Raw genomic sequence first — 26,159 nt, 5'->3', positions numbered from 1 at the left:
TAATTTTTCCATGGCTCTTTCATCACTCTGATATGCTTTCTTTAACTTTTTTTTAAACTATATCCTCTTTCATAGCCTTGCTCTTAGCCCCTTTTTTACTTTTAACAACTGGCACACAGCTACACAACGTATAAATGTCAAACCTTTAGTCAAAAAATTGTCTCACCAAAATGTTATTACATAGAATACCACATTTTTTAAGTATATTTAAAGACAAAAATTTGAATAGTGTGAGTGTGGCAGTGATATCAGAATGTAAGCTTTTCTATCACACTACAAGATATGAATGTTTTCAGCTTTTATTTACAGGCTATTTTGAAATTTGACTAACCTTTTCAATAGGCACGTGATGACATGCTACTATAAACTTTTACAATCCTAATATCAATGTGTTTTTAGAGAAATACACCATACAAACATTTCTTTTTTTCCTAGTACTGTTGGCGATGGACTGGATTTAACTTCGGTTTCGACTTGTTGGTAACTTATACAAACCGCTATATCATATTTAAAAGGAACACTTTGAATCAGCCATGTAGTGGCTCAGTCAGTCTGCAGATGCAAAGGAACATTGCATATAGGTAGGTGGATTCTGTTTAAATGAATTGGTAGATCAGCTAGCTAGTTTCTTAGCTTTATATCCCAACATATAATTTTTTACAAAACAATTACTAGGTACACATTTCTTAAATGATGTACAACCGCTACGGCTGACCAAGTAATAAAGGTAATGTTCTGACTGACCAAAACCAAGTAATTGAAGATGAAAATTTAAACATAGTTATTCTTACCACAAACATACGAGTTTAGGGCTGTTTCACACCAGATCCATTACAGTGCATTTTTATTCTGCATCAAAAACACATGGACAGTGTTTAACATCGATTCCAGTGGCCCTAGTTCACACCTGTGCAGCGTGTTTCAGTGCAGTCAATAAAAGTAGAACATTTTACATTTTTTTTTCTGTATGGAATCCATCTGGAATTCAGCAAAATGCATTAAATTGCATCGCGATTGAGATGAAGAAAACTGTAGAGACGCATAAAAACATTAGAAACCCCTCAGAAACACACTGGAATGCATCAAAAACACATCCAAACATGGTGTGAAATTCCCCTTAATGAGAGAGATCAATATACACAGTCTAGCTCACAGGCCAAAGTGCATTAGAAATCACATATAGTTACCAATTAGTGCAAAATACCTGTACAAAAATTGTTAAAAAAAAAAAAAAAAAAAGTTACCTTACATAATCATTTCGCAGGGCAGGTCCCCGTGTCAAAACCCACCTGAAATTCACAACATCCGCTAACTGTATGATGTGATTTTTACTGTGATTTGCCGATGATATATAAACCTATTTAAAAAAAAATGCCTTTTTAGTATGCTGTCTTATATTTCTTATTGTGTTGTTAGATATTTTTCTTGAAGTCCCCCTATTTTAGTACTAGTCTAGTATATTGAGATTCTAGATCTAGATTATTTTTTGGTGTGCATTTGTCACCTGTATATAAAACATTAAGCCTTTGCCCCACTCCAAGCTCTTCCATTTTCCACACTGTATTTTGAATCTAAGGGAGAATGGCAGCCTGCATACATCTACCATTTTTTTAGGGTAATTAAAATATTGCCATAAGTATTAAATATTTGATCCTCCATCGAACCTGGTGCACATACTACTTGTTCTCATTTAAATCTGTGCTGCGGTTCCTTGCTAGATAGCTAGCTCCCCCTCCCTACACTGCTTTCTTACAACACTGGATGAAGGAGACAGAAGTTCTTAATGACAGTTCAGAGAGGAGAATGACAGTTCAGAGAGGAGTGAGTGTCGTAAAGTGTACACAGAGCCTACACATCACCACCCCCCTTCTCTGCAAGCTGCCAGCTCTCCTTTTAATCTTACAGCCCTGTGCCTTCACTTCTCCCGAATATTTACCTAAAACACTAGCTTGACTAAGCCCAAATTCCCGTTTCCCAAGGAGATAAACTAGCAAGCTGTTGGCCTAATTTCTTTTTAATGACTGTAGCCACTGAAGAGCACTATCATTCACAAACACAAGCCCACAATCCGAGTGCGTCCTTTTTTTTTTTTTTTGTTAGCAATTTACGACACAATGACATTCAGTGTACACATTACATCCCAGTATTGCAAGTAAGGTGACAGTCGTTTACAAATTTGTTCAACATTAACCACTTTACCACCGGAGGATTTTGCTGTCTTATGTCCAGGCCACTTTTTGCGATTCGGCACTGTGCGACTTTAACTGACAATTGTGCTGTCATGCAACGCCGTACCCAAACAAAATGTACGTCCTTTTTTTCCTCACAAACAGAGCTTTCTTTTGGTGGTATTTGATCACCTATGCGATTTTTATATCGCATAGGTGATCAAATACCAAAAATCCAAATTTTTTATCATTTTTGGCCAATTTGTTTTCTGCTACATATTTTTGGAAAAAAAAATAGCAATAAGCGTATTTTGATTGGTTTGCGCAAAAGTTATTGCGTTTACTAACTAAGGGAAAGATTTATGTCATTTTTGGTGTTTTTTTTTTTTTTTTTAAACGAGTAATGGCGGCGATCTGCTTTTTTTTTTTTTTTTTTGCGGGACTGCGACTTTGCGGCGGACATATCGGACCCTTGACTGACATTTTTGACACTTTTGGGGGTACCAGTGACATTACTACAGTAATCAGTGCTATAAATATGCATTGTTACTGTAAAAATGACACTGGCAGGGAAGGGGTTAATTTTATTGGAGAGGGAGGGGTTAATGTATGCCTGGTGCTTACTGACGTGTGGGGGGAGGTGACTGTGTGACACAAGGACAGATCGCATGTTCAGCTATGCTGAACCCTGCAATCTGTCCCTGCCTGTCACTTGGGAGATCCGCCCGTTTTGTTTACACAAGCGGGCGGATCTCCACACTCGATTCCCCGACGATCTGCTGTTTTCAGTCACAGCGGGAGCGAGCCTCCGGCGGCGCGCGCGCCGCCCACAAGGGGCGGAGTCCAGCGACGTAGGTCTACGTCGCTGGACGATAACGAGCCACATTGCTGCAGTAGCAGCAATGTGAGCAGAGCTAAAGTGGTTAAAGTATACATCAGCATGTACAATACCAATGTCATGTGAATAAGTATATTAAAAAAAAAACCCTAAGGCCCCTTTCACACAGGCGGACCATTTAGATCCACCTGTCCATTTTTTTGGCAGATCTGAACGGATGCCTCATGTATCTCTATGGGGCATCGGATGTCAGTGGAGACATGTCCGCTGACATTCGATCTGATCCGTCAAATCTAGACGGATGGAAACCCTATTTTCCATCCATCCAGCGGATCAGATGAGAACGGACAGACGGCCCGTTCCCATCCGATTCCTCCATAGAGAACAGCGGGACCTGACAGCTCTGTCTCTGCACACAGCGCAGAGACACAGCTGCCATCTGCCTGCTCAACGGGGGATCTGCAGGTCAAACCCCCACTGAGGAAAAAACAGTCCGACTGACGGACTCAATGTGTGAAAGGGGCCATAGTGTGTCTTTTTAATTTACTTATGAAAGTATGAAAAACAAACTAACAAAACAAAGTATCAACTAAAGCCACACTGATATCTTACAGGTGTAAATTATACCAATCTTGTATGTAATTAGCACAACACCTCAATCTCCCACTCTGGGAAACAACCAGGCATGTCTTCTCCAGACATCTAAGTAAGCCAACCCGCCCACATTTTCTCAAATTTTTTGGGGCAACCCCAAGATGAATAGTTAGTTTATATAACGTTAATGCTTTATTAAGTCTACCAAGAATTGGAGAAGGGGGGGAAGGCTCTTTCCTCTTATGCGCCAAGGCTTTTTTTAGCATAAAAAATACTATCCTCAAGAACATCCTATTGGAACTGGTCTGGTCCTCCCCAAATTTCCCAAAAGACATCTTGCCTGGGAGCAAATGTTTAGTAAGGCAAATTTCTCCTCCAAGAACCCAAGACCTGTTGACCAGAATCTTTTAATTCTAGGGCAGGTCTAAATCATATGAAATTAGTCACCCAGGGCAGCGTGGGGTCATTCAGGTGAGTTGGCTCTATCCATTTTCTGCAGACATGACGGGGTGTAAAAAAATGAAATGTAGGTAGTTAAATTGTATTCATTTATCTCTAGCTGATAGGACTGTAGAGAGTAATTAGTAATATATGACCAGGATTCCTCTGTGAGGGATGGGATATCAGCTCTCAACTTCTTGCTCTCCTCTCCATTCTGGGGTAAGAAGAATTCAAAAACATTCGGTGATATCTAGAAATGAGTTTCGAGTGGTCATCCTGGAATAGAAGTTGTTCTAGTGCAGATGGGTGAAGCAAGACTTCTGTCAATCTGAGTTGCGCTACAACTGCATGTCATAACTGTAGAGGTTGTCCGGAATCTTGAACTCTAAAATGTAGGTCCCTAAACATTTTTAAGGTAAGGTCAGAAAACAATTGGTGGGTACCAGTGTAGTATTTAGCTTGTTCTTTTGTAGGCTTGTGTTTTTGTGAGAGACTCTGTGGCCACTGTTATGCAGTTCTCTCCTGTGAAATAGTAGGTGGCTGATGAGCGGTTCTGGGCTCTGGCAAGTTAGTGTTTTATGTACTAGTAATGTAGCAGGGGAGGAACAGACAGAGCTGCAATATTAAATGGAAGAAAAAAAAATGACTTTAAGGTTTTTCTATTATATTTTGTATAAAAGTTACATGGATAGCTGCAATAATACAGGCTGCAGAGTGTAGAAGGGTTGGGAGCTTAATTGCTGGCTGTAACTCCCATCACAGGAGCAACCATATTTTGGGCTTCAGCCTGAGGAGGAGCTACACTCAGCTCTGACAGTAAAAGAAATGTAATTTTCTTAACACTGCATAGATTGGAAAAGGGACAAGTACAATGTGCACTGAATCCCCTGGGGGTATTTAACAATCATGTTTTACTTTTGGCATTACTTCCTCTTTAAAGGATAAGTTCACTTTTGGAACAAGTTACATGTTCCACCTGTTTTTAGGGTGGAACGTGTAACATGTTCCAGCATCTTCAGCTCTCCCCCCTGCCCGCCTTCCTGTGACCGCAGACCAGGGATTTTCTCCCCACATCCACTGTTGCCATTTGAAAACTGCACATCTGTGTGGGTCTGAGCCCACACGTCCATGTCATTCATTTAAAGTTTCCTGTGACTGAATGCCTACTTGTAGTTTTCAGTGAGCTGTGAGAGCACTGGTGAGCGTCCTCATTGTTTGTTGATTCTTCCTCATCGTGGCTACAATACATTGCAGGCACCTTAACGGAAAAAAAAAATGCACATTTCTCTATCGTTCATTGACTGACGCAGTCCTCTGATGCATATCAGTAGGTAATACCGCCCCCTACAGGAGTAGGACACTAGGCAGAAAAAATTTCTGGCCATGCCTATAGGCAGTCCCTGGGGGTATACCCTCTCTTCCTGCATAGGATGTCAGTTTTTAATCAGCCTAGTCAGGAGTAAGGACTTAGTTCCTTGCTGGGATCTTTGGTCCTGGCATGGGATTACTTTTTTTTATGTAGATTTTTTTTTAGCTAGTCTTTTTTTTTTTTTTCTCCGGAAAGTTTTTCCTGCGAGATCTTCAAGCAATTATGCCGGGCTGGGCAACAGACTGGACCCCCATATCCAGTGGTCACCCCAGTCTGGCCATCGAGCGCATGCAGGCCTTAGCTCCATGCTGGGTTAAACGTCTCGCCAGGAAGCACACGACAGGGTCTAGGATTATGTCGCAGCGTTCCTATTTGACCGACAGCCCCCCTACTCTGGTGGCATGGGGTCCTGTCATGAGATGGCGCCTGCCTGTGTCCCTGGTATGGTGAGTACACGTTCCCCCCCCCCCCTTCCCTGGTGGATTTTGGGGTGGACACGTGGCCCTCTCCTTAAGATGGTCTGACCTTCACACTCCTGGGTTTCCCTCTGTCCCGTTGTGAGCCCCCTTCCTTGCCCCCCCTCCTTGCTCCCCCTACCTCCACTCCCCTCCCCCCGTTCTGGGCCTACCTGTGGCTGGAGCCTGGTGTGCAGGCCACATGGCGGGCCAGGGGGTGCACCGTTCGCGGCGCTCGGTCGCTGGTGCGGGGGGACCTCGGTCGGGCCCTCCAGGGCTGGATGAGGTGGTAGGGCTGGCTTGGTGTTCTGATTGCTGCGCGGGGCCGCCACTTTGTTGTAGCCTTTGTCTGCAGTTATGGAGGCGGCCATCTGGGGGGGGGGGGTGGTTTTCGGCCATTTTCCGGTGGACCTTTGCTGGGAAGGCCTGTGGGTGTACCGTTTTTTCGGGGGAGGAGTCCCTCTCTTCAGCCTGGTAAGCTTCTGGCTCAGGTTTCCGTTTCTGAGCCACCGCTGACACGTGCAGACCTCCTGAAGATTGCTGCTTTCCAAGGACAGTGAGTTGCTGGGGGCTTATTCCCTCTCTCTGCGGGGGTCCTCCGGGGGGGGGGGAGGTTTCTGTAGCACTGTGGGGACGCTCCCTTTTCATACAAAAAAAAAAAAAACTTTTTTCTGTCATTTTTTTCAAAGTTTGCTGGCGGGTCCTATTAGTGCATCATGGACCCCATCAGATCATGTGTCCCCACCGCAGGGCCCTCCGGGTCGCAACTGTCCACTGATGTGATTTCAGCGGTCCTGAAAGCTTTTGTGTCCCGGATGGAGGTGGCCTTTAGACGGCAGGGTGCGCAGAAAGGCCCCCCCCCACCCTTGTCTCCTATGATGTTTCGGACTCGGAGTCTGACCCAGGCACCGCAGACGCGGGTACCCTGCCCGAGTCGGGTTCCCCCGCGAGTTGCCTCCTCTGAAAGTGAGGATGAGCTTTCTGCCTCTTCTGCTGCGCAGCATAAGGCGCAGGTGGACGCACTGGTTGTTCTGGTGCGCGAAACCCTAAAATTGGAGAATGCGGCTGTCGACGCTCCTGGGGCACGGGTTGCCTTCGACACCCATAAACCTCCGAGGGTGGACACGTATTTTCCCTTCCCCTGCTTATTTTACTGGCCTACTCGCCAAAGAATGGGAGCAGCTTACACATTCTCCCGGGTGAATCCCCTGGTCTCCAGACTTGACAAGGCTACCATGATTCCAGTGGAAGATTCCTCGTCCTTTAAGGACCCAGAGTATAGGAAGGCAGAGGCTGTGCCCCGCAACATGTACGCTATGGCGGGGACTGCGCTACGTCCTGCCTTTGCTTCGGCCCTTGTCACCCAAACGGTGACTGAATGGGCGAAGCTGCTTCGCCGTGACGTGGAGGGCGAGCCTGTCCCTCCTGAATTTGGGGAACTGTTGGACCAGATGGTGCAGGCGCTGCAGTATGCTTGTGATGCTGCGCTGGACATTGCTTCCCTTTTGGGTCGTCTGTCGTTTTCGGCGGTGGTCATGAGGCGTACGCTGTGGCTAAAGTGTTGGTCTGCGGATCAGGCTTCTAAGAAGGCCTTGACGGAACTCCCCTTTCAGGGGAACCGTCTGTTTGGGGCTACCCTGGATGACATTATTAAAGGTGTTACGGGGGTATGAGTACCTTTCTCCCGCAGGCTTCCAGGGGTAGGAACTCTCGCTGTAGGCGGGGTTCGTCCTTTTTGGCTCACAGAAAGTATTCTCGTCCTTTCGGGGGCAGCCGATAAGGCTAAGCCCTTCAAGGCTCCCTCGGGTGCTTCCAAGCGTCCCTGAGCTGGGAAACAGAAGTCCCCTTCCGCCAGACCTGCGGACAAGGCCCCGTCGGCCTGATGGTGCGCCCTCACCCGTGACTGGGGTGGGGAAGACACCTTTGCCGGTTCTTGGATGTGTGGCTGGCCCGGATCCCAGATAAATGGGTCCGGGATGTTGTGCGGTCTGGATACAAGATCGAGTTTCGATCCGTTCCTCCAGTCAGGTTTTTCCCTTCCAATGTCCGCCTATCCCCGGACAGCTTGCAAGCGCTCTATGGAGCAGTGCAGGACTTGCTACAGCAAGGAGTGGTAGTGTCTGTTCCGCATGCGGAACGCTTTCACGGATTTTACTCCAACCTGTTCACGGTTCCCAAGAAGGAGGGCAAGGTGTGGCCGATCCTGGACCTAAAGGCACTGCATGTGTTCGTGCGTGCTCAAAAGTTCAGGATGGAAACTATTCGCACGGTGGTGGCCTCCCTACATCTGGGGGACTTCCTGGCCTCAATAGACATCAAGAATGCCTACCTTCACATTCCAATCTGTGCTGCTCACCAACGGTTTCTCTGTTTTGCTGTGGGAGAAGATCACTATCAGTTTGTGGCGTTACCCTTTGGTCTCGCCTCTGCTCCTCGGGTCTTCACAAAGGTGTTGGCCCCAGTCCTGGCACTGTTGCGACCAATGTTCCCCCTAAAGTGCGCGGATGCGCGGACGCGCAGTGAAATTTATGGTCCCGCGCAAGCAGCTATGTAGACCGCGCACCTAGTTAAACAGCGCAGACGAGGCGACCGGGGAGCAGAGCGTGCTCCCTGAGAGCACGCCCATTGTATGACAATAGCGAATGAAAATTCGCTATTGTCACATGGATCCTCCTCCTGGCCAATCAGGGAGCGGGTCCTCCTGCTTCCTGATTGGCCGAAAGGCCAACTTCATGCCATTGGCCGAGGAGGAGGCGCCGGGACTTGGGAGCACGGAGACGCGGGAAGCCGGGGACTGAAGTGAGCGGGTCCGTGACCGTCCTTAAGGTATGTGCACGGGTGGGGTCTCGCGGGGGCCAAGTCACTTACGGATGGTGGTCAAACACCAGAAGATCCACTCAGCCAGGAGGCATCGCTGGAAGTGCTGGGGAGAGCGGAGGATCGCTGCCATGATCGTACCCAGGGATATCAATTCACTCCATGCAGGTTGCAATTTATTGGGGGCAATGCTGTGCACTCTGCAGTTTATTGGGGGCAATGCTGTGCACTCTGCATTTATTGGGGGCAATGCTGTGCACTCTGCATTTATTGGGGGCATTGCTGTGCACTCTGCAATTTATTGGGGGCATTGCTGTGGCACTCTGCATTTATTGGGGGCATTGCTGTGCACTCTGCAATTTATTGGGGGCAATGCTGTGCACTCTGCAGTCTATTGGGGGCAATGCTGTGCACTCTGCATTTATTGGGGGCAATGCTGTGCACTCTGCATTTATTGGGGGCATTGCTGTGCACTCTGCAATTTATTGGGGGCAATGCTGTGCACTCTGCATTTATTGGGGGCATTGCTGTGCACTCTGCAATTTATTGGGGGCAATGCTGTGCACTCTGCATTTATTGGGGGCATTGCTGTGCACTCTGCAATTTATTGGGGGCAATGCTGTGCACTCTGCAGTTTATTGGGGGCAATGCTGTGCACTCTGCATTTATTGGGGGCAATGCTGTGCACTCTGCATTTATTGGGGGCATTGCTGTGCACTCTGCAATTTATTGGGGGCATTGCTGTGGCACTCTGCATTTATTGGGGGCATTGCTGTGGCACTCTGCAATTTATTGGGGGCATTGCTGTGGCACTCTGCAATTTATTGGGGGCATTGCTGTGGCACTCTGCATTTATTGGGGGCATTGCTGTGCACTCTGCAATTTATTGGGGGCATTGCTGTGGCACTCTGTAATTTATTGGGGGCATTGCTGTGGCCCTCTGCAATTTATTGGGGGCATTGCTGTGGCACTCTGCAATTTATTGGGGGCATTGCTGTGCACTCTGCAATTTATTGGGGGCATTGCTGTGCACTCTGCAATTTATTGGGGGCATTGCTGTGGCACTCTGCAATTTATTGGGGGCATTGCTGTGGCACTCTGCAATTTATTGGGGGCATTGCTGTGGCACTCTGCATTTATTGGGGGCATTGCTGTGCACTCTGCAATTTATTGGGGGCAATGCTGTGCACTCTGCATTTATTGGGGGCATTGCTGTGCACTCTGCAATTTATTGGGGGCATTGCTGTGGCACTCTGCATTTATTGGGGGCATTGCTGTGCACTCTGCAATTTATTGGGGGCATTGCTGTGGCACTCTGCAATTTATTGGGGGCATTGCTGTGGCCCTCTGCAATTTATTGGGGGCATTGCTGTGGCACTCTGCAATTTATTGGGGGCATTGCTGTGGCACTCTGCAATTTATTGGGGGCATTGCTGTGGCACTCTGCAATTTATTGGGAGCATTGCTGTGGCACTCTGCATTTATTGGGGGCATTGCTGTGCACTCTGCAATTTATTGGGGGCATTGCTGTGGCACTCTGCAATTTATTGGGGGCATTGCTGTGGCCCTCTGCAATTTATTGGGGGCATTGCTGTGCACTCTGCAATTTATTGGGGGCATTGCTGTGCACTCTGCAATTTATTGGGGGCATTGCTGTGCACTCTGCAATTTATTGGGGGCAATGCTGTGCACTCTGCATTTATTGGGGGCATTGCTGTGCACTCTGCAATTTATTCGGGGCAATGCTGTGCACTCTGCAATTTATTGGGGGCATTGCTGTGCACTCTGCAATTTATTGGGGGCAATGCTGTGCACTCTGCAATTTATTGGGGGCATTGCTGTGCACTCTGCAGTTTATTGGGGGCGATGCTGTGCACTCTGCAATTTATTGGGGGCATTGCTGTGCACTCTGCAATTTATTGGGGGCAATGCTGTGCACTCTGCAATTTATTGGGGGCATTGCTGTGGCACTCTGCAATTTATTGGGGGCATTGCTGTGCACTCTGCAATTTATTGGGGGCATTGCTGTGCACTCTGCAATTTATTGGGGGCAATGCTGTGCACTCTGCAATTTATTGGGGGCATTGCTGTGGCACTCTGCAATTTATTGGGGGCATTGCTGTGGCACTCTGCATTTATTGGGGGCATTGCTGTGCACTCTGCAATTTATTCGGGGCAATGCTGTGCACTCTGCAATTTATTGGGGGCATTGCTGTGCACTCTGCAATTTATTGGGGGCAATGCTGTGCACTCTGCAATTTATTGGGGGCAATGCTGTGCACTCTGCAATTTATTGGGGGCAATGCTGTGCACTCTGCAATTTATTGGGGGCATTGCTGTGGGCACTCACAATTTATTGGGGGCATTGCTGTGCATTCTGCAATTTATTGGGGGCATTGCTGTAGGCACTCTGCAATTTTTTGGGGGCATTGCTGTGGCACTCTGCAATTGATTGGGGGCATTGCTGTGGCACTCTGCAATTGATTGGGGGCACGCTGGTCACTCTGCATTGACGTCGCCCCCCCCCCCCCCATTGCTCAGTCTAAAGGTTTGCGCTCAGCATGGGTACTCTGGAGGAGTTCGGTTGGATAGTGAACCTTCAAAAGTCGTCTCTGACCCTTTCCATGAGGTCTATCTGGGTCTGACCTTGGACTCATCCTCTGGCAGGGTGTTTCTTCCTCTGGAAAAACTCCAGAAGATCCAGTCAGCGGTTCGTTAATGTCCAACGACTGGCCGTCACTTTTCGGACCTGTATGAGAGTACTGGGACTGATGGTGTCCTCCTTTTTGAGGCAGTCCTCCTTTTTGAGGCAGTCCCCTTTGCTCAGTTCAACACGAGGGTTCTTCAATGGGAAATTCTTCTCAAGTGGAACAAACACCCAAATTCTTTGGATTCTCTGATTCAGTTAAGCCACAGGACCAGAGTCCCTGGTCTGGTGGCTTCGGTCCCCGATGCTTCAGTGGGGGAAATCCTTTCTCCCTATATACTGGACAGTTGTCACCACGGATGCGAGTCTGTCCGAGTGGGGGGGGGGGGAGGGGAGGGAGTTCTTAATCAGGACTCAGCTCAGGAAGTCTGGTCCCTGGAGGAATCTCGATTTGCCTATCAATGTCCTGGAGCTGAGAGAGATCCAGGTTTGCCTGATGCACTGGACCGACCGTCTGAAGGGTTGTCCTGTGCGCATTCAATCGGACAATGCCACGGCCGTGGCATACGTCAATCACCAAGGGGGTCCTTGCGGCCCTGGAAGTGGCGGATATTCTACGTTGGGCGGAGCGCCATGTTCATGCTCTCTCCGCGGTCCACATTCCAGGAGTGGAAAATTAGCAGGCGGATTACCTCAGCCGCCAGGCCTTGGATGCAGGGGAGTGGTCCTTGCATCCGGAGGTGTTTCAACAGTTGTGCCTTTGCTGGGGCACTCTGGATGTTGATCTGTTGGCGCCTCAAATCAACAGGAAGGTATAGAGGTTTGTGGCCCGCTCCCGGGACCCTCTGGCAGACGCCGCAGATGCGCTGGTGGCCCCCTGGGGCCAGTACTGGCTGACATATGCCTTTCCTCCTCTCAAGTTGCTGCCGAGACTTCTTTGCAGGATAGAGGCGGAAGGGATTCCGGTCATTCTTGTGGCTCCGGACTGGCCTCGTCATGCCTGGTATGCCGACCTGGTCAGGCTTGTCGCAGACGCCCCGTGGAGACTTCCTCTCAGGGTGGATCTGCTCTCTTGGGGGCCAATCTTCCATCCTGCTTTACAGTCGCTGGCTTTGACGGCTTGGCTGTTGAAAGCCAGGTGCTGAAGGACAGGGGTTTATCTGCTTCAGTGATTCCCACTTTGCTTAAAGCGAGGAAGGCGACTTCCAGGAAGATTTATCATCGTACGTGGAAGTCGTACATTGTGTGGTGTGAGTCCCTTGGGACCCACCCTCGCTCCTTTTCGGTGACTCGTATTTTGGCTTTCCTTTAAGGGGGAGTTGATCAAAAGTTGGCCTTGAGTACTATCAAGGGTCAGGTCTTGGCCTTGGCTATTTTCTTCCAGAGGCCATTGGCCGCCCATTCCCTGGTGCGTAGTTTCATCCAGGGGGTGCGACACTTTGTACCTCTGGTGCCACCTCCACGAACGACACGGGATCTTAATTTGGTGCTGTCGGTTCTCCAGAGGCCTCCCTTTGAGAATATTCAGGCGGTCCCCCTGCTTACCTTGTCTCAGAAGGTAGCCATCACTTCTGCGCGCAGGGTGTCTACTGAGTCTTTTTGCAAGTCTGACTCTTTGTGCTCATGGATTGGCTCAAAGAAGGGACTGCCTGCGTCTGCTGCGACTATTTCCAGATGGATCAGACAGACAGTGGTGCAGGGCTTATTCCATTAGGGGTCAGGTTCCACCGTTCCCTGTCAAGGTGCACTCTACTCGGGCGCTTAGTGCTTCTTGGGCCATCAGGCGTCTGTGCTTCAGGTGTGCAAGGCGGTGACTTGGTTGTCTGTTCACACCTTTAACAAATTTGAGAAGGTGGGTGTGATGGCATCTGCGGATGCCTCCTTTGGCCGCAAGGTTTTGCAGCGTGCAATTTAGGGGGCCTCTTGGCCTTCTTTGAGGGGTTTTTTTCTGTTTGTTTTCAGGTGGACCTCATCTGATTGTTCTGAGGTGTCCTGTGTTGCCTGGTTGGCCTTGGGGGACTGTTTTGTCTTTGTTCTGGTTCCCACCCCTCATTTTTGGTACTGCTTTGGGACGTCCCTACTGATATGCATCAGAGGACCTCGTCTGTCAATGAACCTAAGAGAAAAGGATTTTACGGTAAGTCAAAAAAAAATTTAACTGCAAAAAATGTGCATTTATTTTTATTTTTTAAGATGAACCAATCCTTTAAAAGCTGAATATCAGGCAAACTGCTAAATGCAATGATTTAATGTTTGTGATTTGTATTACGGACCATCCATTCATCTGCCATGGAGCATAATCCTGTTTGCCACGGAACAAGACTGTTGCAGTTAGTGTCACTAAACCCAGGACCCTGCATTCACTATATCTGGTCTCCCCCCTCAGTACACAGAACATGGAAATGCAATTATTTTAGTAAATATAAACTGCTATATACCTTTTTTCATCAACATTATATAGCAGTCTTATGACTTTTATCAGTGTCCGGCCGAGCACTTGTTAAAGCTTGTAGGAGGAGTTTGCATTTTCCTCTGACTGTGTCCTATGGTGCTGCATTACCCCTGACTTTGTTCAGTGCTGATTGGCCCTGTGCTGATCACATGCACCCTCCCGAAGAAAAATAAATAAATCTCTCTACCAATGCAGACCAAACTGATCATGTGCAGAGTGCTTCCAAGGCTCTGTTCTATCAGCAGATGGATTGGGGACAGTAAAATAAGTAGAAGATCAGAGGAGACAGGAGCTTTTACACAATATGCAGGATTAACCCCTTAGGTTCCACAGTGAATATAACAAGCATGGTTTACTGCCTATACAGACTGATTTTACTGTTGTGGGTTTAGTAACACTTTAAGCAAAGCTTACAGGTTTTGTCCCCCCCCCCCCCCCCCCAGCCCTCGACTGGACAGTGAAAGAAACAGCATGAGCAACTGATGAGCTCATCTCTGTCACTTTGCAGGGCCAGTGTTTATTTTTTTCATTTTTAAACTTATCCTGTAGTAGATGCTAGGTTCACTTTAAAGAGTGGCTATACATTACATACATAGTCCATAATGGCTTGTAATGATAATAGCTTCAGGAGCTTTTCAGATAAATAGTCAACATTAAGTGTATTTGCGGAGGGAGGAAGTCCTATTTTCTACAGCTAACCTGTCCATTAAGCCACTGATTCAGTCTGCTGTTAAATGTTGCCCCTACAGTGGCAGCGAACATTAGGCAGTAGGAAGTAAACTTACATAGGTGTGGACATGTATGCAAAGGCTTATGAACTTTTAAATATTTTTTAAAGGTCTCAGTATAGTAGCTCCTTTGTGTCCATATGAATTTGTCATTGTAACATGCCACATGTGAATACACGTAGATGCATATAGGTTTTCAGGTTGTACTTTTTTTTTTTTTTGTGTTTTTATTTTTTTTAACTATGCTTTGCTTGGACAAGGAGGCCTATATATATGCTCCTTTGATTGTGGCTGGAAAATGTGCTGTGAGAAATGTAAAGCTTATTGCACATAGATATTATAGTCCTCAAAGGCTAAATTCTGCAGTGCTTTCCCACGCTGAGCAACAGGTGCTACATACAGCCTATACAAGTGAATCGCTGTAAGTGACCATACTCATGTGAATGCAGCTCACTTTTCCACTTGTATATGACGTATTTCCACAAATGCAAAAGTGGCACATTTTAACCACTTTAGCTCTGGAAGGTTTTACCCCCTCCTGACCAGGCCATTTTTTGCAATATATTTATTTGTGCGACGCTGTATACCCAAATAGAGCTTTCTTTTGGTGGTATGTGATCACCTCTGCAGTTTTTATTTTATTTTTTGCGCTATCAATAAAAAAAAAAAAAAGAACCACAATTTTTTACTTTCTGCTATAAAACATACCCAATTAAAACTATTTAAACAATTTTTTTCGTCAGTTTAGACCAATATGTATTCTGCTACATATTTTTGGTAAAAAAAATCCTAATAAGTGTATATTGATTGGTTTGCGCAAAAGTTATAGCGTCTACAAACTATGGAATACATTTATGTGCTTTTTTTTTGTTTGTTTTTACTAGTAATGGCAGCGATCAGCATTTGTTTGGCCGGACAGTGACACTGACACTTTTTTGGGGACCAGTGACACCAATACAGTGATCAGTGCTAAAAAAAAAAAAATGCACGGTTACTGTATAAATGTCACTGGCAGGGGAGGGATTAACACCAGGGGCGATCAAGGGGTTAAGTGCGCTCCTAGGGAGTGCTTTTTAACTGGGGGTAAGTGGATGTATTAGTGGAAAAGAGAGATCTGTGTTTCAGCTTAGCTGAAACACAAGACCTTTTCTTTTTCTCTGACAGAACAGCAGTCTGCCTTGTTTACATAGGCAGACCGCTGTTCTGTCATTCCGCTGAACGATCATGTCCAATCACAGCAAGAGCAGCGCACCAGCGGCGCGCGTGCCCCCTGGCCACCCTGCCGCAGTATATATGTGGTGGGCGGTCCGGAACTAGTTAAGGAAATACACCACGTGCGCAGGTATACACCACTGCAGAATGAGTATGGCCACATTTAGCCATTAACCTGCTTTCTGTGCACAGTTGGGAATTTTCAGCTTGTGGACTTTATGCTAATACCCATTTTGTGTGCATGAGGCCTAATAGTATTTGTATTTCTTTAAAGTTTAAGTCCTCTTCTGTGTTCTGTCTTCCTTACTAGCATGATATAGCGATTTGGTCTATCACTTTAGAAACCTGTACTGAGAAAATGTGGAAGCGATCATTGCTATCCTCTACTTATGAAAATGTTAAATACATAGTTGCTAACTGGATCCAGTGGTGTCAATATTTTGAGGCACTGACCTAGAACTGTTTTTTTGTACATCAGGATTTACTGCTTTATTCTAACATTTCTAACAATCTGCATCCCCTTTCTAGGCCAGTGACTTTCAGTCACTGAAGCCGCACAAAAACAGCAGGCAGTCTTTAAAAAATCGCAACATCTGTTTATAATAACGTCCTGTTGTTTTTACAGATTGCGCTTGTTGTCATTTGATAACAATGGTAAAGTCATCTGCAACAGAACAAGCGGATATCAAATCCTTAGCCTTGAGAAAGATCAGGTATGTATAATATTTTATGGGTTATAAAAATGTATTTGGAACTCTTAAGCAGTTATCTATAAATCAAATGTTTTACAAAGGATTGTTGCCTGAGAAAATGAAACATTTAGATTGTTATTACTACAGTAAATAACATGCTCTGGTTAGACTCCCCTAGCATTTATAATTTGCCTATTTACCCTAAAAATGGCTAAAACTTAACAAAATTAATCTCCTGCAGAGGACATTGGGGTTCAGTACTAGGTTTGTGTTTTTGTGGGTTTCAAGCAGAGTTCCCTGAACTTTCAGCATGCCAAACTCAGGCAGGTTCACTCATCTCTGTTCTGGAAGTACCTAAGCCAGCCATACATGGTTTGAAATGTTGCGTTCAGAATTGACCGGACAGATTTTGGACCTATGTATGGGCACTGTGGTTGTACAGAAGTCGATCTACTGATTGACTTTGATGCAACCACCTTGTTGGATTTTACCTGCTAGAGCAACACTGCAGGCTGTAGCCTGCAACACTGATCTGTGTATTCTGACGGCAGGGAAGTTTCCTCGCTATCAGAATACAATAATACAGTGGGAGGATTCCTTTCCTTTTCGGCACCAAATGTGTGTATGAAGGTATTGAGTCAGTTTTATTTCGTTCAACCCACTGCCTTAAGCCATCCATGTATGAGAACAATGATAATACAGAAGTTGGTTGACTTCTATACAACCAACTTGCCAGGTAAATGCCATTTGATTGGTGCCACCAGCTATAGCAGGCAGCGCTGAGCAATGTATTCTGATAGGGGTAAATCTCCCAACTGTCGGAATACAATCACTCGACGGGCAAGATTCCCCTATATACCCCGAGTAGGGAATCTGGTCAGGTTTTTTTTTTTTTCATTGGGCACAGGAAGGGGGGCGTCTGCCTGTCCTAACATTCCTTCAGCTAGTTGTAGCAGATTTAACATTACTGATGCCTGAATGCCTGAAATGTTATCGAATGTGTATACAGAAAGCTCCCAGAATTGATTGGAAATAAACATTTTCGCCACATTTTAAAGAAAATATTCTGGTTGAAAATTGGAATAGAAAGCATATTTTTAATACTAAAATACTAAAATGTGGATGCTTTCCTCAATTAATTTGGTTTGAAATTACCAAAAAAACGGTCAAAAGCATAGGTCTAAAACAAATTAACCTGTTCAAGGAATTTTCTGAGCTCTTTGAGATAAACATCTGAGAGATGGCAACGTGTGTTTTCACTCACTGAAGGGTTTAATGAGAAGCTGTGCATCAAGTACTTCTCTCGCTAATTTCATTCCTTACCAAATAGTTGCACCTGCAGAGCTGATGAGGCTGTCAGCATGTATAGAACTGATATGTAGAACATTTATACCAGGACAAATTTATCTTCCGTAATGCGCGTTATGGATATCAGGGGTGATAACTCTTTATTGTTGTGAATTATTTATCAGTCTCTCTTCTTTAAGCATGGTTGTCTTTTTGTTTTGTTTTTTGTTTTTTTTAAGCAGTCCGACTGTGGGAAACTTAAAAACTATCCCTGGCCACGGGGCTGTGCCTGCACTGCAAAGGTTAACTGCTTGTTTAGGTATAGGGCACATAGATTTACTTACATTATTCTTAGCTTCCCCCCTGGTACTAGGACAGTCCCTGCAGCATCTTCGCCTCCCATGCTCCAGCAGTTTAAGTTCCTGACATAGCCTTGCATTTGATGTGGTGGCACTGAGGCACAGTCTACCACTGGAGCATGGGAGAGTGCCATCTGTGGGGGAGCATCAGATCAAGTAAGTAAAAGTGCTGCTTCTGTCCCCTAGACAAAATAAGTCGGTAAGTGTTACCTGGATTTAGGGTTTAAAAGAGAAGTATTGGTTATGGTTTTATTTTATTATTTTTTAGAGATTAATACCTACCTAGTTGGATGCAGCATCAATCCGAGCAGAGGGCTTGTGACTATTAGTCACCGGCTCTCTGCTCTGCGCCCCCCACCGTCACCTGAACGCTGGGCTGTAGAAAGGGTGGGAGCAGCCGGCTTAGGCACTCAGTGGCTCACTGAGAGGCTGAGCCGGATGCCGGTCCAGGAATCTGGGCGGATCCCGACCATTTGGTCGCAACTCTTCCTGAGCCTGAACCGGATCTGTGATGTCAGCAGAGAGCCGGATTCAGCCTGCTCTCTGCTGAAAAGGGTCACAGGAGTGCAGCTCGGTCTGCACTCCTGTGATCCACAGGAGAAGTACAGCCAAACAAGATTTGGCTGTACTTCTTTAAATTCAGCTTCATAGAGCGATTCTTTGTGCCTTATTAGTACAGTGATGACCCTATTGCCTTTACACATTGGAGACAAAATTCTTGTTTATTGTAGCTTATCAGCACACTGAAAATAGAACGGTTATGATCACAGTGTCAGCTAAATATTTGTAAGAAACCTAGGAGATGAGATAACTCGGAGCATAGGTACCTTAATTTGTGGCAACCGATGGTCGGATTTTCTTCTGTCTAGCGCTGGAATTTGGGTAGGTGCTTACTACTTCTTCACATACAATGCAGGATCAGCAGTGGCTTCTAGTTCTGCAAAGTAGGTATTGTCTTCAGAAGAAGGGACAGCAACAACACTGGTTGGAAAGAGCAGCTTTGGTGGACTGCTTGTCAACTGCTGGACCCAAATTTAAGTTACACAGTGTGCACAATTATTAGGCAAATTGTATTTTTGAGGATTCATTTCATTTTTGACCAACTACAGTGCTCTCGGGTCAATTCAAAATGTTAATAAACCTGAAGATTTAGGAAAGCAAAAGTGAGGTTTTGTCTTTCTTAGGAGAATATCTGTATGCACAATTATTATGCAACTTAATTAAAAAACAAAAATTTTCCTATCTCACTTGTTTATTTTCAATTGTTAGCCACTTCAGCCCCGGAAGGTTTTCCCCCCTTAACCACTTCTGGACTGGAATATTTCCTCCCTTAATGACCAGGCCATTTTTGCGATACAGTACAGCGTTATTTTAATGTACAATCGGTCATGCAACGCTGTACCCAAATAAAATTGTCCTTTTTTTTTCCCCCCTCACAAATAGAGCTTTCTTTTGGTGGTATTTGATCACCTGTGCGATTTTTTTTTTTTTTTTTTTTTTTTTTTTTTACAATATGTATTCTGGTACATATTTTTGGTATAAAAAAAAATCCCAATAGGTGTATATTGATTGGTTTGCGCAAAAGTTATTGTGTCTACAAACTATGGTATATTTTTTGGCATTTTTATTTATTTTTACTAGTAATGGCAGCGATCAACGATTCTTAGCAGGACTGCAACACTGCGGCGGACAAATCCGACACCTAACTGACACTTTTAAAACTTTTTTTGGGGACCAGTGACATTATTACTGTGATCAGTGCTAAAAAAAATGCACTGTACTAATGACACTGGCAGGGAAGGGGTTAACATCAGAGGCGATCAAAGGGTTAACTGTCACTAGAGAGGTGCTTACTGGCTGGGGGAAGACAGAGATCCGCAGAACACAACATCTCTATTTTCTCCCTTGTCAGAACAGCGATCTGTCTCTCTCGGGAATGATCGCGGGTGAAGGTCGGGTCCGCTGGACCTGCTGATTGGTTCCCTCTCTGTCCAATCAGCATGCGATCACTCCTCCGGTGGCACGCACACGCCTATAGTGGCTATTGTACAGAATGACATACAGGTACGTGATTTCACGCAATAGAGCCGGCCTGCCGCAGTAAATGTACTTTCGTCGGTTGGCAAGTGGTTGAAGTGAGAATAATTAACAACTCAAGACTTACATATATAAACGTTTCTGACATTTCAAAAAAAAAATAAAAAATCAGTGACCCATATGGCCACCCTTCTTTTTAATAACCGTCATAAGCCTTCCGTTTATGTATTTTGGAGAACTTGAAAAAGACTCTAACCCTCTGAAACCCATTGTCATAGCAACGCCGTGTCACATGTTTGACAGTCTGACCATCTGCTGCTGACTGCCGACCCTGGTGATTGCTCCACACGTGGAGTGCAGTGATCGTGTTACATGGCTAGGTACACAACCCCTCATAGAGAGCTTGTGGAAGTCCCTGTGCACACATGATCGGGTGCATTCGATCCTAGAGATGAACAGCTGAGCAGCTTAACCATCCCGTGGCTAAGGGATAGATGTTCACAGCATGATGTCCCTGTATCTGTTGACATGCCTGACTTACATGTACAATTGTTAGTGTGTGGCTTTTAATTTGTTTAAACAAGGTTACTGCACTAGGAGCTGGTGTCTTTTCTTTTTTTTTTTTCCTTTGTCTTTGTAGCACCCTCCAAGGTAGGTGCTAGTGAGAGAGGATAGTTTTTTTTGCTTTGTCTGCCTATCATAGGAGCAGCAGGTGCGTGGCCTCGGGGTCGTCCTGAGGGCCAGAGGAACGGAACTGAGCCCAGAGGTCCAGGGGAGCTGACTGGAAGACAGTATCGTGAGTAAAGGGGATCGTGTCAAGGGGTCTGACCTGAGGGGGGCCACCCCAACAGTAGGATAGTCAGCGGACAGTGTTGGCAGTCAAGAGGATACTAGCAGAGTGTCCTCAAGATAATTTAGTTCATCAAGTCATCTGGAAAGGGACTTAACCCTAAACCCACCTAAGTGGCAAGGTGGGTTAATAGCTTGGCAGTACCGAGAGTTAGAAGTCCTCCATTTTGTTAATGGTTAATTTGGACTATCCCACTATTCCCTTCTCCCATCCCTAATTTTTTTAAATAAAATACAAAACTACATACCCCTGGACGGATTATTGACTTAACCAAGTAGTAAAGTGATAAACTGTGAATGTCAAAGTTGCTGTTGGTAACCCAGGGGGACCCGTAAGTGTGAAATCCAGCAGTCCCCATGGGGGCAGTGCTACATCTTTTTATCCCTTTAGAAGAATTGGCCCTTAAAGTTGATTTTACCAGAAGTTTTAGTGCAGACTTCTGTGAAAATCAGTGATCCTACCCTACAAGTAGGTAATTCAATTTTTTGAGGTGTTCTGTACAGCAACGATGTACAGAACGCTTCTAGGTTCCTATGTTTTTTTGAAAGCAGAAAATTACAGTGCTACAGATTAAAATGGCAAGGTGATTTGTAATGACAATCAATTACAATATAGTTTGTGTATAAATTGTGCTAAATTCATATTAGCTTTTTTCCATGAAAGTGGAGTTACACTTTTAAATATATGTGTTTCATCTATTACAATTATTTTTATTAACTCCCTTTTATTTATTTTTTTAACTCCCTAAGGGAACAAGTCCTATTGAAATCTGTCTCCATTTCTAAACATTGTGGCCAGACAGGTAGACTCCCCCACAATCGACAGTGCTGCTAAGGGGAGACAGATTTGTGATGGATAGCTTTGGTGTCTGGCAGCAGGGGCCTCTCTGGAGACCAGCGTTGTCCTTCACAAAAACAGATCGCACAGCCAGCAGTGCTGTGTGTCTATCAGAGTTGCTTTTACACATCCGCAGCCCCGCAGATGGATGACATAATGCTGCAGCGCTGTGTGAGTTGTCAGTTGTTTGCATGAGCAATCAGTGTTGTCAGGCTGTGTTATACAAGGCATCGGCCCAACATTGCTGGTTGCTCATTAATAAATAGTGAAGGCTCACCCAGCACAGGAGCACTCAGTGATCTATCTAATGACTGGGCTGTGTGTGTGCATAGCAGCTCTAAAAGACACACAGAGAACCACAGCGCTGAGTGATCTGTCCCTGTTATAAACGAACAATAAGTGCTTCTTATTCATTTATAATGGTAAAAGATTATTCAGAGTTGTGGCTCTGTGTAATGTATCTACAGGTGCTTGTACACACACACATAGGGCAGATACTTTACACTAGGGGTAGGCAACATTTAAAGAGGTGGAAATCTACCTGAACAACATGGGATCACCGGGCATAATGTCCCTTCCTAACACCTGATTTAGACCTCTGATTGCCATACTACTCTGTCGCAATTGCACAACAATCATGGGTTTAAATCAGGTCACCTGTGGAACACACTTGGATCGATTTTCAAAGGAGCAGCAGTGCCTGCTACACTTGTACATGAGCCCTTAGTTGCATTCAGCAGTGGCAAACTAAGGGCTTGTTCCCACGTAAGGTTGGGGTGTAGTAAAACCCTGTGGTTGAGTTGGTTTTACCACCCCCAAGCACTACCCCTTTGGCTGCTGGGGCAGCAGCCAAAGGTGTACACATGCCACAGCATCGCCTGCCCATTGCGACCCATTGAAGTAAATAGGGCCACTCTGCAAGTGGCCCGCAACTGCATGCTTCTGCGGGGTCCAAGGGGTTAAAGCAGGTGGTGAGAAAGCAACAAACACTGCCTGCTTTAACTCTTTGTTTGCTGAACTGCATAAGGTTGCAGGGCACTTGCAGAATGGCCTTATTCACTTGCATCCAGGAGTCTTGAACAAACTTAGTGTTAAGTAAACAGCAGTGCATTAGTGTTAAAGCAGCCTTTTGCTATTATGCCCAGTGTATTGTTCCACACTGACCTCTTCTTTCCTGCTGTTGGCACAACTCTGGAGACCCCTAGCCGCAATAAGAGGAGTGCAGTTGGTATCGCTCCACATGGGACAGGAGCCAGCACTACAGAGGAGGCATCGGCTTATGCGGCTCTTGCTCCCTACTACAGCTCCAACTTTACAAGTAGCCCCTCTGCATTGCACTCTGATGCTCTGGGATAGCGGGTCAGCAAGCCCAGACCACAATCTATCAGACATCGGTTTGTGATCTACTGGTTGATCTCGATCTACAGGTTGCTGACCCCTGCATTACACAGAGCCAAAGTTCTGAATTATCATTTACTATTAGGAGTGAACAAGCAGCATTGATATGTCAGTTTTTTAATTGCAAAAAAGTAACTGTATTGAAAAAAGAGAGTTGAAACCTACAGCAAAAAAAAAGAATGCATACATAATAAACAAATAAAGGAGAGGTCATCATGTAGAGCATAACAAAGAACATCGTGGTACATGTAAGGGGGAGATCAGGCAGGGGGAGAAGGGCACACATGGACAAGCAAACAGGCACAGCTCGGGGGCTAGGCTAAAGTGGGGTACACACTAGTAGAAAATCTGCCGAAAATTCCTATCCGAGGTAAATCGTACGATTTTCGTCTAGTGTGTACACAACTTTCAGCAGCCGATGCCGACATTTTCAATGAAAAAAAAACAGAGGGACAAACACCAAAATTTTTATCGTCTGTCCCCAGACGACCAATTTTCGTATTTGTGTATGCAGTACGTCCGTGAAAAATTGGATACGAAAGACCGCACATGATCTGAAGTTGCTGACAACACGGAAGTCTGGAAACAAATGTCCCAAAAAAAAAAAAAAAACGGACGAGAAATTTCGTGAACATTTATGCACGGTCAACTAAAAACGGTAATGAACGCTGAGCAAGAGAGAGAAAAATCGGAGGATATTTTGTCCAATTTCTGTCAAGTGTGTACGGGCCTTAAGAGAAAAGGCAAATGGAAGCGACAGAGGTGACCACAACAGATCTATTACACTTCACTCCCCAGCAGAGGGCTCCTGGATCCACCTGTCCTACACCTTGTTGAATTTCGTAGGGCATCCCCTGTTAATATATATCAGGCGCTTGTAAGGTAAAACATTGTTAACCTCTAGTTTCCAGGAGGTAAGAGTAGGTGGTATAATTCTCATCCACTGTCTGGAAATACATTTCCTAGCAATAAACAGCGTCTCATGGAGAAAGGTCTTAGTTGGCCTATCCAGATCAATCTGTCATTTTTAATCATAAACGATCACTCGGAGAGGGGTTTGGGCTCTGTGCGAACTGTACCTCCCCCCACAGGAACATTCATATTTGGGCTCCAAAAGATGATGGCGCTACAGGACCCATATAGAAGTGTGTTTAGGGGCCAGTGGGGCCTCTGGTGAATGGGACCAAGTGCAAAATATTAATAAAAAGTTTATAGTTGTGTAACTCAAAATTGCTTCAGGAAAGGTTTTAAAAAAATGCCATTTAGTCAGGTCCTCGTCCTGAGGCCAAATTTTTGAAAATGACACAAATATTAATTTTCACAGGGGGATCCATGCGGCCTTGGTCTGGCAAGTCTACAGCGGGCTTTTCCAGACCCGTGGACAAGGCTCCAGCATGAATGTGCGCCCTCCTCCATGTCTGGGTTGGGGGGACGTCTTCGTTGGTCCCCAGTCTTGTACCTGTGAACTTCCTTGGTACAAGACAAGTGGGTCCTCGAAGTGATACAATCCAGCTACAAGATCGTTCTTATGCCCCGTACACACGTGCAGATTGTCGGCCGAAAATGTTCGGCCCCTGAACGATCGGCCAATTTTCGGCTTGTTAGTATGATGCTTCCGACAGCCGACAGCGCACTTTCGGCCGAAAATAATCTGTCGTGTAAGCGTTAATTTTTGTATGCCGACACCAGAGTGGCCGATTGTTCGCCAGTCAATACAGAATTCGGCCGACAGACAGCAGATTTGCAAGACTGGGCATGCTCAGAAAAGAAAAAATACAGGGAAAGTTAACCATCACATGACATCACTTCTGCAGTCGGCTGTAGTCGGCGGACAAAATCCTTGTGCAGTCTTTTGCACTTTTCAACAGACACGACAGCCCGGGGACAAAAGACGGCCGATCGTTCGGCCGACGATCTGCACGTGTGTATGGGGCATTACCCTTCAGAAAGGTTCTTTCCTTCCAATGTGCACCTGTCCCCGGATGGCTTACAGGCTCTCTTTGGGGTGGGGCAAGACCTGGTACTTCAAGGGTTGATTGTTTTGACTTGGGAACGTTTTTAGGGGTTTTATTCAAACCTGTTTACAATTCCCAGGAAGGAGGGCAAGGTGGGTCCAATCTTGGACCTCAAGGCACTGAACTGCTTTATGCGAGTACAGAAGTTCATAATGGAGTCCATTGGCATGGTGGTGGCATCCCTGAATCAGGGGGATTTTCTTGCCTCTATCGACATCAAGGACGCTTACCTACACATCCCAATGTGTCGGTCACCAGCGCTTCCTCCACTTTGCCGTGGGAGACGAGCATTAACAGTTTGTGGCATTACCCTTTGGTCTCACTTCCGCTCCTGGGGTCTTCACAAAATGTTGGCCTTGTTACATCAGCGGGGGATTGCAGTACTGGGCTACTTGGCCGACCTTCTCCTGTGAGCGGAGTCCCCTACTGTGTTGGTGGACAGCGTGGAAATCCCTTTACGGACTCTGAGGGAGTTTGGCTGCCTTCTGAATTATCAGAAGTCTAACTTTGTGGAAGGAATCGGAGCAGACTATCTGGGACTGACTCTGCTCTAGCCAGAGTGTTTCTTCCTCTGGACAAACTCCAGAAATTGCATGCTGCAATTTATCTCTTGCTGTCCAGCAGGTGCTCTTCCCTCCGGACTTGTATGCGGGTGTTTGGCCTGATGGTCTCTACTTTCCAGGCAGTTCTGTTTGCACAGTTACACACAAGGTCACTGCAAAGGGAGATTCTGGCCAAATGGGACAAGTGTCCACAGTCTTTGGACAATTAGATCCAGCCTAGCCGAGGAACAAGAGGGTCCCTGATCTGGTGGCTTTGTTCCCTGATGCTTCAACAGGGCAAATCTTTTCTCCCCTTGTACTGGACGGTGGTTACCACGGATGCCAGCCTGCCTGGATGGGGAGGCATCCTAGGCCGGAACTCTGCTTAGGGGGTGTGGACACTGGAAGAGTCCAGACTACC

General features: G+C 45.9%; 1 protein-coding gene across 1 annotated transcript in view; it reads left to right on the top strand.

Annotated features, from left to right (window-relative positions):
• GMCL1 (germ cell-less 1, spermatogenesis associated) overlaps window positions 1-26,159 on the top strand; it is a 295,564-nt gene that overhangs the window by 257,560 nt on the left and 11,845 nt on the right. The window contains exons 13-14 of the mRNA XM_082254811.1: window positions 436-581; window positions 16,347-16,434. Of these exons, the coding sequence (XP_082110937.1) occupies window positions 436-581; window positions 16,347-16,434 (234 nt within the window). The remainder of the gene's footprint in view (window positions 1-435; window positions 582-16,346; window positions 16,435-26,159) is intronic.

This window comes from Pelophylax lessonae (genome assembly GCF_965119305.1).
Source record: "Pelophylax lessonae genome assembly, chromosome: 4".
Taxonomy (NCBI): domain Eukaryota; kingdom Metazoa; phylum Chordata; class Amphibia; order Anura; family Ranidae; genus Pelophylax; species Pelophylax lessonae.
This window is presented reverse-complemented; position numbering and strand designations above follow the sequence as displayed.